The sequence below is a fragment of the Chelmon rostratus genome, chromosome 9 (genome assembly GCF_017976325.1).
Source record: "Chelmon rostratus isolate fCheRos1 chromosome 9, fCheRos1.pri, whole genome shotgun sequence".
NCBI lineage: Eukaryota > Metazoa > Chordata > Actinopteri > Chaetodontiformes > Chaetodontidae > Chelmon > Chelmon rostratus.
In genome coordinates this window covers 20,461,307-20,478,038 of record NC_055666.1, presented here as the reverse complement: position 1 = coordinate 20,478,038, position 16,732 = coordinate 20,461,307, and the positions used below count along the sequence as shown (strand labels likewise).

At 42.7% G+C, this 16,732-nt stretch overlaps 1 protein-coding gene across 2 annotated transcripts; it reads left to right on the top strand.

Moving 5' to 3' along the window:
- Positions 1-1,913: 1,913 nt before the first annotated feature.
- LOC121611459 (rab11 family-interacting protein 5) lies at positions 1,914-15,269 on the top strand. Of its 2 annotated transcripts, XM_041944028.1 has the most exons (6): positions 1,914-2,662; positions 5,455-5,978; positions 6,849-7,446; positions 8,142-10,607; positions 11,726-11,861; positions 13,939-15,269. In XM_041944028.1, the coding sequence occupies exons 1-6, from the start codon at positions 2,283-2,285 to the stop codon at positions 14,197-14,199; spliced, it is 4,365 nt and encodes a 1,454-aa protein (XP_041799962.1). In that variant the 5' UTR covers positions 1,914-2,282; the 3' UTR covers positions 14,200-15,269. The 2 variants fall into 2 exon arrangements, with proteins under 2 accessions (XP_041799962.1, XP_041799963.1); XM_041944029.1 differs by lacking the exon at positions 8,142-10,607.
- The last annotated feature ends 1,463 nt before the right edge of the window (positions 15,270-16,732 follow it).

The following is a 16,732-nucleotide window of genomic DNA, read 5'->3' as shown; positions in this document are numbered from 1 at the left end:
CCGACGCAAAAAGTCTTGTATGCAACTGCAAAGTAAATTTATTGTATTTTACATTCAGTTTTTCATCTGTGGGAAGACTTTTTGACTCAGGATGAAATCTGTCTTTTTGTTTAAGGCAGTCGCCATATAATATTGCCTTAAACTTGATCCAAGACCTCCACGGGGTGAAGTGTTGATGCTTTGTGTGTTGGCGGTCGTGTAACCACAGAAGATGTCCACTTCTAAACAATCGTCTCTTGACCCAAGTGGAAAAAATCGAGCACTTGTTGTCTCCGACGCTCTTATTTGCACTTTCGTGTGTCTCATTGTGGCTGAAGCCGTCCTACAGTGAGCAGTCTGAACAGAATTTAACCACTTTTATTCTCTGTGTTTATGTTCTTGTTACTTCACTCCATGAACTGTTTTCTACGTTTGAATGTACCAGATTTATTGGGTCTGCTGGCCTCGTCGACAGTGCTGTGTAAATGTGTAATATAAAGTACAGTATTGTGTGAGGTGTTCTCGAAATACCACGTCTCCCTCTTAAAAAGCCAAGTAGAAAAGTGCCACAGAAACCTTAAACAGTTGGATTCTGTCGTTGTGTTGCTGTTCTGAATGTGAGCGTTTATTTGTATTTACTCCTTTACCCTCAAAGTGGCTGTTATCAACACTGTGAAACATCAGTAGGATTTTTACAAATCGAAAAGCTTCTGTTGTTTTTTTTAATTTATAATAAAGAAAATAAGCACTGAAGCTGAAATCTTACATTGATGGTTCATGGTATCTATCTATCTATCTCTACTGCTACATGTCAAAAATTGAATGATTCCAGGCATTTTTTAATTTGTAAATTTGTTATTTATGTTACAGTTTTATTTTTGTGTCATTTAATAGCACATTGGATGACACAGCACATTTTTAAATAATGTTTTGTTGCACTTGAAGTTCAGGTTTAGAGCTATTTAATGTAAATATGGCATTAATATAGTGCCTATTTAAAATCTGATTGGACCGGTCAGGATTGGAGGATTGGAGGTGTGTGCGTGTGTGTGTGTGTGTGTGTGTGTGTGTGTTTACGATGCTGATCAATGATCAATAATCAGTTTTTTGGACATTCAGTTATATGTAAGCAGTGGTAATGAATTTCTGTCTCAGTGTCACTGAAACAGCAGATGTCTCAGAGGAGTGGGTGGTGGTTGATGAGTTCGTTTAAACAGAAACAGCAGTATGTGACTACAGCACCTCCACCTGGGAGTCCTCCTCCTCACGCGCTTGTGTAAATCAAGTTGATCTCTTTTGTCTCGAGTCCTCTCGCGCTGAGGTGTCCGTGATCTCCACCAGATGGCATTGTAGTTAGAAGAATGACGGTGAAACTGACGTAGCTCAGCGCTGGAGGCTCCTCCAGCAGCATCCATGAAGGACTGTGCTGTCTTTTTAAGTTCACGGTCCACGAAAACGAGGATAAAGCACCCAAATGTGTCCATAAATTTAAAAAAAAAAACGTAGAAATGATTCATCAACATTGAGGATCTATTGATGGTTAGAATAAAAACAATGAATTTGAATTGTTCCATTTTCATTTTTAGTCAGTTTCATAACGCACTTCATTTGTCCAGCAGTGTTTTATGGCTCTTTGTTTTCACTCTACATTTGGCTCGCATGCTCGTAGACACTGATCCAGAGGTTTTGGCTGAACAATCAGCTGCAGAATTGCTGCACTTTTCTCGGAGGGTTCCGCCCAGAAACTTCCCTGAGCGCACGTTCTGCTGTTTCATGTGCGGACACGTTGCTGGATGTGCGCCGTCTGTTCACATGTGCGCTCTGTGCCGCTCGACCCGTGAACTGCGCGCTGCGCGTCCGTCTGCGGAGCTCACAGAGCCCCGGCTGGGTGTTTCTCTTTAATTCTGCGGCATCTCGCTCCCTGTATGCGGGCCTGCTGCTCCGGAGGAGGGCGGGCCGTGAACACAATGAGCACATTTCGGACAGTAAACTAACTGATGCGACATGTACGCAGCGCGGACTTGCGGGGATTTCAGGACGCGGCTCGCCTAAGTTGCTTTGCATTGATTGAATCTGGGAATGACACGCGGAGCTTGAAGCTGATCTGAGGCCCGGGTCCTGTCTGAAAACTGATCTGGGGTAAACCCCTCACAGGCTCGGGGGGACTTTGGAGACATTCTGCAGAGGTGTTTTTGCGCAGCACGGAAACTCATCGCAAAGGGAATGATCCCCCGATCAGCTGATCACAAGTGAGAGCAGGATTATTGAGGGACACACAGGCAGCCACTGTGCAGCGGTGCAAGATGATGTCACTGATAGACCTGGACGATGATCAGCGATGGGTGCCCACTCATGTGAATGTCACCGTCCTCCGCGCGAGAGGACTGCGAACCAAGGGCAAGCACGGCAGCCGCTACCTCTACACCATCATCCAGGTGGGAAAGGAGAAGTACACCACCGGGCTGGTGGAGAAGGCGGAGGTGCCCGAGTGGAACGAGGAGTGCTGCTTCGAGCTGCTCCCAGGGATCCTGGAGGACGGCGGCCGGAGCGCCCACCCCCCAGGGAGCGGGGACCTGGTCCTCACCGTCATGCACCGGGTCCTGATCGGGCTCGACGTGTTTCTCGGTCAAACCATCGTCCGTCTCGATAAGATATTTGAGGACGGAATGTGTCCTCGAGATGAGTACGTTGTGTTTGAATTTTATTGAATTTTGTTTATTGCTCACACACAAGATACAAGTGATGCGTTTGTGTGTCACACTACAATAGCCAGCGGTGGAAGAAGTACTCAGATACCTTAAAGTGAAAACAGCAATACAGCAGAGTAGAAATACTCTGTTACAACTAAAAGTCCTGCATTCAAAAGCTTACTTAAGTAAAATACACTTCCCAAAGTAAAAGTACTCATTATGCAGAATGGCTCATTTCAGAGTCGTATGTCCTATATTTTATCAGTGGATTATAATTAATGATGCATTAATGTACAAACATCCCTAATGCTGATGTTCTGCCGGGTAGCTTAATCACTAATAAAACATTGCTTATATTTTGTATTGATAATCTGAATCTGCAAAGTAACGAGTAACTAATGTTAAAAGTATGATATTGGCTCCAAATGTAGTGAAGTAGAAGTTTAAAATCAAGTCAGAGTACCTCAAAACTGCACTTAAATACAAAACTTGAGTAAATGTACTTAGTTACACTCCACCTCTGAGGATGGGGTTATTTTGTAAACTTTACAGCAGAATGACATGCAACTTTTCATGGAGGTCTTCATTCAAGTGATGTAGTTCATTCAGTGGCCTGTTATTTTCTCCACTCATTGGCTTTGACTCACAGTACTCCGATTACCAACCGTAAGCTTCTGCAACCCAAAACACAGCAGCTAATGTCACTGATTACCTTCTACAAGAGAGGATAAGAGGTCAGTGATGAAATCAGAAGTGTTGCAGGATGACAGAAAACTGCTTAAGCTGGGACCTTAAGTGCTTTAAATCCTGACCCTCTAGACTGACATCATTTACTAGGCTGCACTGTGGAGCCAGTAATGATTTTAGCCAGAATGCCTCCATCGTGCAGACAGTGCACAGCCTCCATTTCCATTTATACAACATTAAAGGGTAATTCCAGTATTTAAACACATGAGTTTACTTGTCTGCTGTTGCCTTGATTGGTCAGTTTGTTTGTGTTATTGTGTGACTAAACAGTGTAACACAACCAAACTAACTGATTGAAGCAGTTGAAGACCAGCAACTCCTGTGTTCTCAGAGGTAAAATTGCTGTTTTTGTCAAAGGAGTCTGGTGGCTCTGAACAGAACGATTTTGGCTCCCTGTTAGAAAGGTCTGTTTCTGCAGGGATGCTGAATGTGTTCAGATGCTGAGAACAACAATCACAGCCTGTAAAGTAAGAGTTATATAGTTGAGTGTCACCTCTTTTTTTCTGGCACTGAGGGAAATATGTATCTGTTACTTAATATCTGCTGTTTGGACAGAGAAGAAATAATCTCCTCCAAAATTTCTGACTAAATTATTTAAAAAGCAGTAACCAGGAAATGGCATCCCACAGCTTGATGCAGCTGTGGCTTTTGGGAAAAAAAACTATCAATGCATGGATATAAAGGATGGGAGGAGGAGGCGCAGCTTGTTTATGAGAAGTGGAGATATAAAAGAAAGATCAGGTCATGCGAGGCGTATCCATGATAATTAACTAACACAGCTTTTTTTAGGCTGTTATGTCATCCAGCTTCATAAACAGTGATTTGTGTCATGAACCAGTTCGTTAGATGAATCTGTGTACCATCATGGCCTTTGTGTAGTTTGAACTCTGGCTGACCCATCTACTGTTAATCTGAACTAAAGGCACTGAATCCTAGTGTGATCAAAATACAATTAATGGTCTTTTCTCCCCAAATTATGCAGTAAATATCCTCCAATTGAGTTAAGACAAGTAGGAAATATGCTGTTTATGTGCATGTTACTTTACAGGTTACATTTATTTGCATCATTAACCTTGCAAAATATTAATGGATTAATAAATTTAACAAAACAAATTCTGTATATATGCTCAGTTGCCAATTTATTTGGCACGCCTTGCTAAAACTAACACAGTCATTCCCTTCATGACGGTTGTAAAGTATAAGTAAGAGGCGCTGGTTCAACTGTATGGACATTTTGGGGGATGTAGTTTGTAGTGCTGTTGTATTGAATTATACTGACAGGTATTTCTATTATTTCGTCCGCCCCATTTAGATCACTGAGGGCAAAACTACGAAACTAACAGAAATGCTTATCTGTTATTTCAATTTAAACAGAATTTACAGCAGTCATTCCTCATTCAGATAAAGCAAAACCTTTTAGGGTAAAAATACAAATTATACTACATCAAAGGAGTTGTTTACCTTTGTAGTGTATCTTGAAAACGTGGCACAGGTGATGCAGCAGGACGCACCAGTACCACGTCAAACATTTCCACTATCAGCACTGAAGAGCAGAACAGAGCAAAGCACCACAACACATCTGGCTTTGATTGCGGCCTCTCCGCCCTCGCTACGCTCAGTGAATTCCTGCTGTTAGCTTTGGCTCCACGACACTTTCTCTTGTCTGCTTAAAGGATTTAGGAGGCAGGAGCAGAGGGAGGATTTCATTGGTTGACTTGTCATACAGTATTGCCAGTGTCTCATGTAGCCCATGCACATCAGTGGGTGGAATTCGGCTGTGATTTCCTGCTCTGAGGATTGTTTGTTTTTAAAGATTTTGAGTGCAATCCCCTGAGCAGTATTTTCAGATTATGTAATATGTGGGAAGCATTGCCAAAAGGAAATCAATGCTTTTTTTGTTTTGTTTTGTTTTGAAGAATGGGCAGATAACACATGCAGCCTGATTTGTGCTTCAGTGATGTATTTATTTAAAGCAGTTTTACAGGATTGACTGTCACAGTGTGGAGGGTGACTGTCCCTTTTTCCTTTGTGGCTCCAGGTGGTTCAAGCTGAACTCTAAGGCGGGAAGAAAGGAGAAGGAACGTGGCGAGCTTCAGGTAACTGTCCAGTTCACTCGCAACAACATGACAGCCAGCATGTTCGACCTCACCATGAAGGACAAGCCTCGCTCTGCCTTTGGCAAGCTCAAGGACCGCGTCACCGGGAGGAAGAGGGGGGACGTGGAGTCTTCCTCGGCCATTGTGCCAGGCCGCTACGCCGCCCTGTCAGGATCCCTGGGGCAGCCGTTTGGGGAGGAGGGCGGAGGGGCGGTGGAGCCGCCAGATGTGGAGGTGGCAGAGGAGAAGAGGAGCAAGGTGAAAGATTTCTTCAAAGGGAGGCTGCGCAAGTCATCTGACACCAGGTCATGCTCATCGCTGGCTTCAGAGAGCAGTGTGTCTTCCATGGCCAGCGATAACCCTCCACCCAGTCTGGATCTGCTGTCAGACCCTCCCAGCTCCCCCATCTACACGAGCAAAGTGAGAGTAGACACCCACTATGGAGAGACGGATTTAGCTAAAAAAGGTAAGGTCTGGCATTATTTATATGTGTGTGTCACATGAAGGCTGGTGACTGTTAGTGTTGCCTGATAATAAATCATGATTTGTGCTTTATAGCAGAGGTGGGCCACCTCTCTGGAAATTAGGGATCTTAAGGGAAAATTAGCAAGAGGACTGTTTCACACATCAAATGCTATTCAGTGTATTTAATGAGCACGGCTATAATTTCATGTTTCATGAAATAGGATGGTCATGATCTGCAGTGCAGTACTTGAGTAAATGTACTTTCCACCACTGGTGATGCTGCTCTTAAAGCTGCACTAACTGATATTTTATACTATCATTGGATCAAACTACTACTAAAGGAGCCAATCCTGTTATGGAGTCCACAGGAATGATCACCTGGCTCAGCTTTCCCCTTCAGCGCTACAGAGTTTCACTGTCTTTCAGCTCTTTGTTTTGGTTTTACTGCTCTCGACTGTTTTCGGTTCACTCTCAGTGCTCTCTTTAACCTTCACCAGCTGCAGCAGGCAGCTGCTGTCAACAAAAAGGCTTGGATAAATCTGTAGACATAGTCACTAGCTTTAGCGCTTGAAGCTAAAGCTCCACTTCCCACAAAGCGAGAAGTAGTACATTCATCTGGTAGCAACAAACATGACTTTGAATGCTAATTGCTAATTCGAGTGCTTATGTTGATGATGTTTGCTAACATGTTGGCCAGAACGACCTCAAAATGAGATAATGCTAATGGTGAAAAGTGATAGCTAGGAATTGATAATCATCCTCCTCATTGTACAGATTTAATATCTTTTCTCATATTTAACTATGTTCGAATAAAAAGACTTGAAATATTTGATTTTTGTTTCCATAACCCAGTTCTTCTTCCTTCCAACAGTGCTGACCAGCCAACACACCACAAAGGTTCTCACACACAAGCGAGCCTTCAGCGATGAAGCTAGCAAGATCTCAACGGCCCTCCCTCGAACAAACCTTGCAGTGGAGTCTCTCAAGGGTCAGACCATGACTCAGTCCAAGTCTTCCTTGTGTATAAATGGAAGCCACGTCTATGACTCCGAGCCGTCCACTCCGAGGAGCTCAGGAGCCCACCCGTCCAAGCTGGTCCTGCTGGAGAAGTGCTCCCCGCTGTCCCGCTCCCTGCAGAACCTCACCAGGAGAAGCGATGACAAAGGTTCCTTTGCCGAGGGCCGGCGCTGGTCCTTCGACAAGATGAAGAAAGAGGATAAGGAGGAAGAAAAGGAAAGCCAGGCATCGTCTTCATCAATTCAGCAAGCTCAGATAGGGGGGGCAGCGATGCCGGGCGTCCCCTCCACTGCCGATTCACCTGACAAAGGGAGGAAGCTGAGAAAGACGTTATTCTCTGGAGGGAGGAGTGATTCTCTCCCAGCTAAGTCAGACCAGAACCAGGCTGCTGCGACATCTGAGGGGAGGCTTCGAGGCTGGTTTGGCTCCGGTGACTCCCAGAACAAGCCAAGGTGAGTGGGAGTCATTTTTAGGCTTGCCTCTGGGCTCCACAGTGCTTGACGAATGCACTTTCTGCCCAGGCACAACAACGGGCACGTGGGAGGCCTGTATTCAGTTGGGTGTCCTGAGTTCAGTGCTTGCTCTGCTCCCTGCTCATTTGAAAATGGAATTGATTTACTTTTCTCCATTTTACAACCATGCCGTATCATTATCTCATGCTATATTTTCCACAGAGAGCACTCCAGCATTTCCATTTTCTTTACCAGCGTGTGTCTGCCTTTCTTTATTAAGGACGCAACATCACTGCGGTTTAGAGAAATGCTCTCGCAGAAGGATGTGCAGAAAATCATTCCATGTTGAGATGAGCTCACCCAACAGAATAGCTGCCAGTGCAGATCTTGAATGGTCTCGAGTGGCTACAATGCATTTTTTTTTTTTTTTTGCTTGATTCTTTTGCAAACGTGCTTTGCTTTTTTTTTTTTTTATTAAATTTGTGTTAGCGTATTCATGATTCTTTCATTTGACCAGTTTTATATCTACTGATGTTCGTGGAGTTTTCTAGGTAACAGAAATGTCCCACTTTGTTGTGGAATACCAGCTCATATTTTGGTTGTCTTCTCTGTTTGTGTAAGAAAGATGTTCCCCATTTGGTAACCTGGCACATCATTAACTAAGCTAAGCTATTGTGCCCTATTTTCCTCTACAGGCTGGAAGTTTCTCCTAAGGTAGAAAGCAGCTCAGACGTACCCCCTCCCCTCCCTCCTCGCTCCCCTGTACCCCCTCCATGCTCCTCTCCCTCTGCCTCCCCCTCTGGTCATGTCTCACCTGATGACTGCATTTACACCAATCCCTTCACGCCCTCTCCCTCTTCAACCCCCATCTCCCCTTCCAACCCTTTCCCCTCACATATGCAACGCAACCCCTTTTTTGAGGAGCTCATTGCTGAAGAGTCGCAGAGGTCCCCTCCTTTTGCGCCTTGCTCCTCTTCTGGCTCATCACCCTTTCATTACACAACTCTGCCCTCCCAGCCCTGCACACCCGGCCCTGCTCATGATCTTAATGCTACAAATATGGCTTCCATAAAGCGGGAGCGCCCCAGGCCAGTAGCTAGACAGATATCACTCCCTGCATTACTACCCAAAGCGGCCAGGCCTAACTCCCCTAACCACTCCGCTCCTTGCTCCATGTCAGCGAGTGCAGCAGAATGGGATGACTCTTTTGATGCCTTTGCCTCAAGCAGGCTCAACTCACCTAAAGGGAGCATCCCTCAGAAACAGCAGAGAACCAGTCCGACTTTCTCTCATAGACATAGTTATCTTGCAGCTAATACCAACAATCATGCACAAGAGCTGCAAACATGCGAAGAGGAGCCTCCACCTTTGCCTCCGAGGAGACTTTTAAGAAATTCGGTGAACGAGATTTACTCTGATGGTTGGCTACACAGAGGTCAAGAGCTAGCTGTCCATAAAGAAGCCTACCTCCTCTCTCAGACAGGCGTGGCCTCGCTGCAACATGGAAGGGAAGGAGAATGCAAAAGAAATAGTATATCTCCAGACCCTCACACCAGCAGCGAGACCTCTGACTCCCTAAGCGTTACCTCTCAACCATACACAAATATCACTTCACCGGGATTCATGTCCGAAGAAAAGCTCAAAAAGTTCAAATATGAGCCTCTGGAAGATGAAACTGACTGCTGGGGAGGGATGTTGTTTGAGCAAGACTTGTATGGACGTGTAAGTAGAGGAAACTATGGACAGTCCAAGGTAAACAGCCATCGTTTATCCATGAATGCTGAAGAAACTTCTGGAAATAAGATCACATCGATGAACTCGGGACCTAAAATGGTTCTTGATAGGGAGATATCTGTTGCAGACCTTTTGAACCTGTCAGCTACTATTCCCTCAAAGCCAGATGCAGAGGTTCTAGATACGACAACAACTCCAGTAGAGGAGACAGAGTCTAATCCACCTGAAACCTTGTGCATCAACAACAATGTGTCTTTCTCGCTAACATTAGGAGATCTGAACATGAATAATTCAGATTTTGGTTTTATCGATTCAGATGGTTCTTCCCAGTCAGAGGTAGTTGATACTCTCAAAGCCGTCAACAGTTTTGGGGGCACTTTTCCACAACCGTCAGAAGCAGAGGCAGTGGCCACTCCTCAGGATGTGTTCACTTTGAAGGACACCTACATACCTGAGATGAACTCGTCCTTTGAGATAACTGCATCATCTAACAAACTGTGCAAAGTCTCTCCAGTTTGCCAAGACAACTGCCAAGATTCTCGATGTGAAATGGATAAAACACCAGGTAACTCCGGGGTGAACAGCAGAGAGATGGCTGCTTTGTCATCTCAAAATCAAACAGCTAATCCGCCCGATCTCGAATCCAGAGCAGACATAACAAGAACTGTTGACGATTTTAAAAAGGAATTTGATGATAATGGAAACCCTCAAGGCATGCTTCACCAAAAGGAGCCATTTTCTGGTGTGGTTAGTGCACGTTTCAGACCAAAAGGAGTGTCCCGACAGAACAGCAGCAGCAGCCCAAACAACCAAAGCAAAAGTGGAGATAGAGAGTTCGAACAGTTGTTGTCCCTTGTTCAGAATATTTCAGGAGTTAGCGAAGGACCATTGTCATACCAGCCCACCAAATCAGCTCTTTCCACCTTACTGGCATTTAATAAATACACAGATTTGCAAGGAGATACCACAGACAAAGACCAAACACATCGCAATGGGCCGAATTCACAAATATCTTCGGAAGACAAGGCGCCGTCTCTTCTCATGGAAAGTTGTGTAACGGGAAAATCCTCCAACATCAGTTTTGAAGACCTTCACGCAAAAGTAGCACCAAACTCCAGAACTCCTTCAAAGTTAAAGATTTGGCAATCTTTGCAAGAACCCTCTTCTCCCTCCATCTCCTGTGAACTCTCCCTGTCAGCTGAAGCACAGGCCACGCTCCACCCTACCCCTTTCTGTTGCCCCTCCATACATCCCTCAAGCATGGGGCCCGTTGCCGGAGCCAGCACCGCTCTGGCCGTGGCCCCCTACACCTTCTCCTCCTCCTACTCTACCACCTCCACCACTGACCAGCCCCTGGTCGATGCACGGCACTCACTTTTGCCTGAGGAGACACAGCCAGCTAGCAACCTGCCCCGTCAGGAGAGCAGGTGAGAATCCTCACACTAGGATATGACATATGTAGGTTTACACAAGCAGTAGTAGACTGGAATAACAATACGAAACAAGTAATTCTTTTTCATTTTGTTGCCCTCGATGCTTTGTTTACTGTTGGCCTGGCTTGTTTGACGTTGACTGCGTTTATAATTAAGTTCTGTCTTTTTCATCATCCAAAGTGGTTGGATGATACCTGCTGTTGTTCTCGGCTTTGCTTCTTCACATTTATGTTATTCATCTCATTATTCAGTTTCTTGTTGGCTATTGTAATTTTGTTGGTTTTCTAATGCTTTGTTCTGCCGAAATTTAGCGACTTTTGGTGCCACTTCATACATGAAGTCCAGATAGTCTGATACCTGGAAGTATTCAGTAAAAGCCAACTGTCACTTCTCATGTAGGCACGTATTACTAGAGTAAGAGGGTGATACTTGTACATATGATGTATACTCAGGAATTAGTGGAGGACTGTCAGGAGTGCAGAGGACCCAATGACTAAAATAACTATAGATATTTATTGTGTTGCAGCTGTTTAGAGGCACACTTGGGTTTAGTACCAGAAAATTCATGTGCTTTGTTAGCTTTGCACAATCTTTTTGTTTATACCTATGTTTGCAGTAGATGCAGGAGAGAAAACGTCATATTAAGAATAGAAGCATGCTTTCATATGTTTAGAGAGTCACTGTCTCTCAGCCATTGATTTAATTATCCCCTTTTAGAGTGTATCAATAATAAAAAGAGTTATCTCAGAAAGTCAGCATTTCTTTCTGCTGTGATCACAAAGTAGCTTTAATTTGAACTCTAGCTTCCATTCTACTTTTCTGTCTCTAAACATTCGCTTGCTTCACTCGCTGTTGTGGTACAATCACCGCTGTAGCAAGCGAGTCACTGCACTCACAAATATCTTGTTTCAACGTGTGATCTGCTTTGATTGGTTGAGCTTTTTCAGGAAGTGCGCTTGAAGTCCAGTTAAAGCTGCTGAATGAGCTGACACACAGTAACTTGCCATCGTGTCACCATACAGGATCCGCCATTAAGAGACACTTATGCACTTGCAGCAAAAGTACAATACGCCTGTGTTGAAATACTAGTGCTGACCTCTTTTACTTCGCAGACCTCATCCAGTGAAGCCGTTAACGTCCAGCCAATCAGAGAAGAAGGAGGGTCGTTCGGTTCTGGAGAAGCTGAAGTCCACCATCCACCCTGGACGCTCCACCCACCAGGTTGCAGCAGAACCTGAGAAGAGTCAGGTAGTGTGAAACTACAACGAAACACCTCTATGAACCCTTTCTAACCTTCCATAGACAGTCTATAAAGAATATTTATGTATGTCGCTCAACAGGAGATTTTTTATTGTGGGAAAAATTTTGCAAAAAAAAGCATACGAATAACTAAAAATTTTTAGTAGTTAATTTAGTTTCACACTACCTAAAGTTCATTGTCAGGTCATTAATTGGCATCTATTTTGATAATTGTTTAATTTGTTTTCATGCAAAAACATTTCATGGTTCTCAAGGTTGAAGATTTGCTGCTTTTCCTTTTTCAATTATTTAAATTTTTTGGTAATAATGTTGAGGTTTGGATTATTAGTTGGACAAAATTAAATTGTGACAGCATTTCTCACTATTTTCAGATTTTTTTTTTTTTACAAACCAATCAATTAGTTGATTAATGGAGAAAATGATCAGCAGATCAGTCCATAATGAAAATAATCATCCTATACAAATAGTAAGAGTAAAATCCTGCTTTTACATTAATGCGTGAATATTAATAATTAAATGATACAACAGCATAACAGTCACATGGGCAGTTTTTCTGTATCAAGTACCTTAAATAATTTACATACACCTTCCTGATCATATTTACATACTTTTCCATATATTTTTAATGCAGGACTTTTGCTTGAAACAGAGCTTTAGTACTTTTACTTTTAAGAAGTGAATTCTTCCTCCACCCCTGCATGAAAGTGTGCAGGTGCTACCTCCCAGCTCCCTGTTAGACTGAAGCTACTTTCAACACCGGGGAGAGAAATGCTGATCCCATGACTCCTCTCAAGTGTGACATAATACTTTGGCCCAGATAAGAGTTTTCACGTCCTAAAATTATGCTTCTAGTCCTCCTCTGCAACACTGTGGACTACTTCTGTAAAAGCATGTCGGGGAATAAGGTGGAATGGCTGGATCAGGATGCCGTTTAGGGAAAATTTAAGGATTTTGCTTTTAATTACTTCTTAGGATAATGTGACCAGTTTGATGCATTACACATTTCTGTCATTGTTAAGGCATATTCTAATGTAGCTGAAACTGCAGTTAAAAAAAGAATACCACTGTCCTACTTGTCATTACAGCATTACTTGGTTTTGTGGATAGAAGAACACACACAACATTCATACCATTCCTGTTAGAGAATTAGGTTCTGCATTCAGATGTTGCAGTAACTACCATATGTCATTTCTGATTACCTTATATTACGACAAAGATCAAGGCAAGAAAATCGTGCAGTGCAGTAATTTCTGTGTTGGAGTTGGTGGGCAGACTCATTACCATTCGTTATGTCACCTATCAACAACAGGCAGACAGGTTCCAAAAATCACAGTCAGTTTTCAAAATGTGCCCATAATGCTCTGCAAACAGTGCAACCAGCGGAAGAATTAAGTTATTAACATGTCATACTAAATTACAGAAAGCCATGAGGTCCACAGACTGTTTAATGCTTCCATGAGCTTTTATTAACACCAGCAGTGTTCATAAACCCACTGCAGGAGCCAAACTGTTGCGATGACTTCATTGTTTCCAGTGACTCACTTCATTTTTTACCAAGCGTAAACACCCCACGATGCACTGCAGTCAGCCATTTAATATCATAGTAAGACATTCATTTTGATCACAGTTTCTCGTCTAAAGGAATATTTCAACATTTTGGGAAAAATGCTTATTTGCTTTCTGGCTGTAAGTTCGACAAGAATGTTGATACCACTCTGCATGTTAAATAAAAAGCCACAGCCAGCGGATAGTCAGCTTAGCTTAGCTTAGCACAAAGACTGGAAACATGGGGAAACAGCTAGCCTGGCTCTGTCCAAAAGTAAAAAAGCTTACATGTTGTATCTTGTTTATTTAGTCTGTACAAAAATTAGACATGTACCTTTGTATTGAGCCAGGTGACTTCAGTCTTTATGCTAAGCTAAGCTAGCTGTCTCCTGGCTGTAGCCTTATATTGAATATATATTGAATAGACAGATATGAGAGTGGTATCAATAAAAATGCAGTAAGTTCACACACATACGAATGGCCTCCTACATCTGTACTATTCCCATTCCATCTCTCGCAGGAGGTGACAGTGGACAACTCGGCCCAGTACCAGCACCTGACCAACATGGAGCTGATCTCCCTGCTGCTGCAGCAGGAGATGGACATGCAGAAGCAGCAGGCGGCCTCCGAGCGGCAGGAGGCGCAGCTGCACAAATGTGAGGCGGAGCTGAAAAAGGTCAAGCTACAGGTTCGAGACCTGGAGGACTACATTGATAATCTTTTACTGCGGATCATGGAGCAGACACCCACGCTGCTTCAAGTGCGCACCAGACACAAGTGACGGCTGCGCTCGCATGTGTGGTGTATTGCACATGATGTACGATACTGTTTCCTTAAGAGGGGGTGCAAAACACAGGGTTATTATTTAAGATTGGGAAGCACTGTTCTTGAGACAAACAAATACACAAAATCTGATCTCACAATCATCCAGGTCTTCTCACTGCTAATACTGCCTCGTTGATGTTGACACGATATTACCCAACATGCATGCTGGTTACTGTCCCAATTTGGCTCAAACAGAAAACGGAACAAAGCACTATGAGAAAAAGCTTCTATGAGAGCAGATGCAAAAGATTATTTTACACATGCTTACTAGAATAATTTAAGGTAGTCAGCTGTTGTCTATTTAAATGTTAAACTCACTGCTTTCACATATGCATAAAATAAAATACAGTCAAGAGAAAACACTTTCTGGAAGTGCATTTAATGTGCTGTAGTTCCTGCAGCAAAATATGACTTTAGCTTGAGAAACCTTAAAATTGCAGCTGTCAAAGTGCAAAAAGAACACTTGACACAAGATTTCCACCTCAGACTGTAAATGCCAAGTGCACAAAGGTTAACTTGAGTTAATGACATATTTTCAAACAGGCTTCAAGAAATGCTAAAAAAAAAAGTAGCATCACATCATAAATGCTGCGCTGCAATGTGAAAACTATAAAAAAAAGAGATGTTTCTGTATTAACATTGTATGATAAGCAAAAAAACAGTGTTCATGTTTGTGCCCCAAAAGACTAAAGAGGTTGAAGACTTAATGTTTGCATTCTGTGTCTTTGTTTTTCATTTTTACACAAAGTTTTCACGAAAGTCTTATTTCTTGTTCCATGCTGCAAACAGCAAGAATGTTTAAACATATCTTCATGTTTTGTCGTCCGTTTTTGCATTTTTTTCTTGAAACAGTGACATTTTACTGTAGAGATAACAAAGCATTCGCACAGTAAATATGAGTGTTATAAGTTATTTCTATGAAACACTTTTGTCATGATAATATATTCTCTTACATGACTCTAGTACAAAACCACTGTAGCTTCAATGCTTTACAATGACCGCAGGACTGTACTGTAATAAAATAAAGTGCACATGAACCAAAGTTTCTCAGGTCCTTTTCTTTTTGGCTCGTTTGGCTGTTGGTTGGTCTGCATGCTGTGTAACTTGCTACAGAAATGCTCATCTCTCTCCACTAGAGGGCACTGCTTACCACACAGTTTGGGTGGAAACCTGCTGGTTCAGCAGGGACCCACTTTGCAAATTCACTAGAGATTTTAATCCATGACTCCACAAACCATGTCTAATTAATTAGAGATAATATTGTTGTGATCTGAGTCTATTGCATTTGTCAAGTTGTCTTTGCACTGTTGACCACTTTGTTTCACACTTATCACTGACCTCAGATTGTGAAATGCTAATTAACATTAAATTTCTGCTCTTTTTGTCCATAGACCCAGGAGATTTGGTCCACTTCCTGTTTAGACTTGGCAGTCTGAACGCTCTCACAAAGAGACTGAGCAGCAGCTTTTTTTTCTACCTCGTCAGTGGTAAAGATGCCATCATAGAAAAATCGCCTCCGGCACTAGGAGTATTCAGATCCTTTTAAATAAGTAAAAACATCAATATTGCTGTAGAAATACTCCATTACAAGCAAAAGCACTTAAAACTACTATTTAATACTTAAGTAAAAGCAAATGTAAAAGCACAAATTATGCAGCAGATGCTGATGCTGCGATATTATTGTATCTTTATTATTGGTGCATTTACAGGTAAGCATTTATTTTGTAAGAGGATCATTTTTTATGTAGACACTTGATCCACAAAACAATTATGTCTGTCAAATAAACATAATGCAGTGAAAAGTAGAATATCTGAAGTATAAACTGCCATAAAATGAAAGCACTCAAATGAAGTAGAAATACCTTGAAAACTGCAGGTACAGTGGTGGTAGCTGCTTTCCACGGCTGCTTGCTCATGCTGTAAGGATGACTGAAGACAGTCACTCTTGTTGAATATGTGATACCTGAAAGTCCACTTTGCTTTTGTTTTATTGAGATTTAAGCATAATTATAAAGTTACTCCTTGTTGATTCTTCTTTTTTTAGGAGTAGATGCATGAATAAAATGTGCAGCATGATTAAGATTTCTAATAGAGTGAAGAACTAATGCACGTTTAATAGACTTTCATCAGTTTGAAAGCAGCAGTCTCTTGCCTTTGGCCACTATGACGAGAACATAATGAAAGTGTCCAGTGAGGTGACAAATACTTCATTGTCTTGCTCCAGGTTATTTTTTTTTCCTTTTTTCATTGTCAAGTGGACCTGAAAGCATCCCGGCTGCTCGCGCTTCCCTCCTCTCGCCACACCTCCGCGCGCGCTGATGAACCGGATAGATCGAGCACCTACGGCTGCATCAACTGTTATCTCTCCCAAGATCAATCCGAGCAGTTATGCAATAGCTTTCACCTTATCGATTATTTGGGATGTGTAGTCATGCGCTTCAACTTTGCCACTGTTCCTGCAAACGAGAGGACTACACTTCCCGACAGAC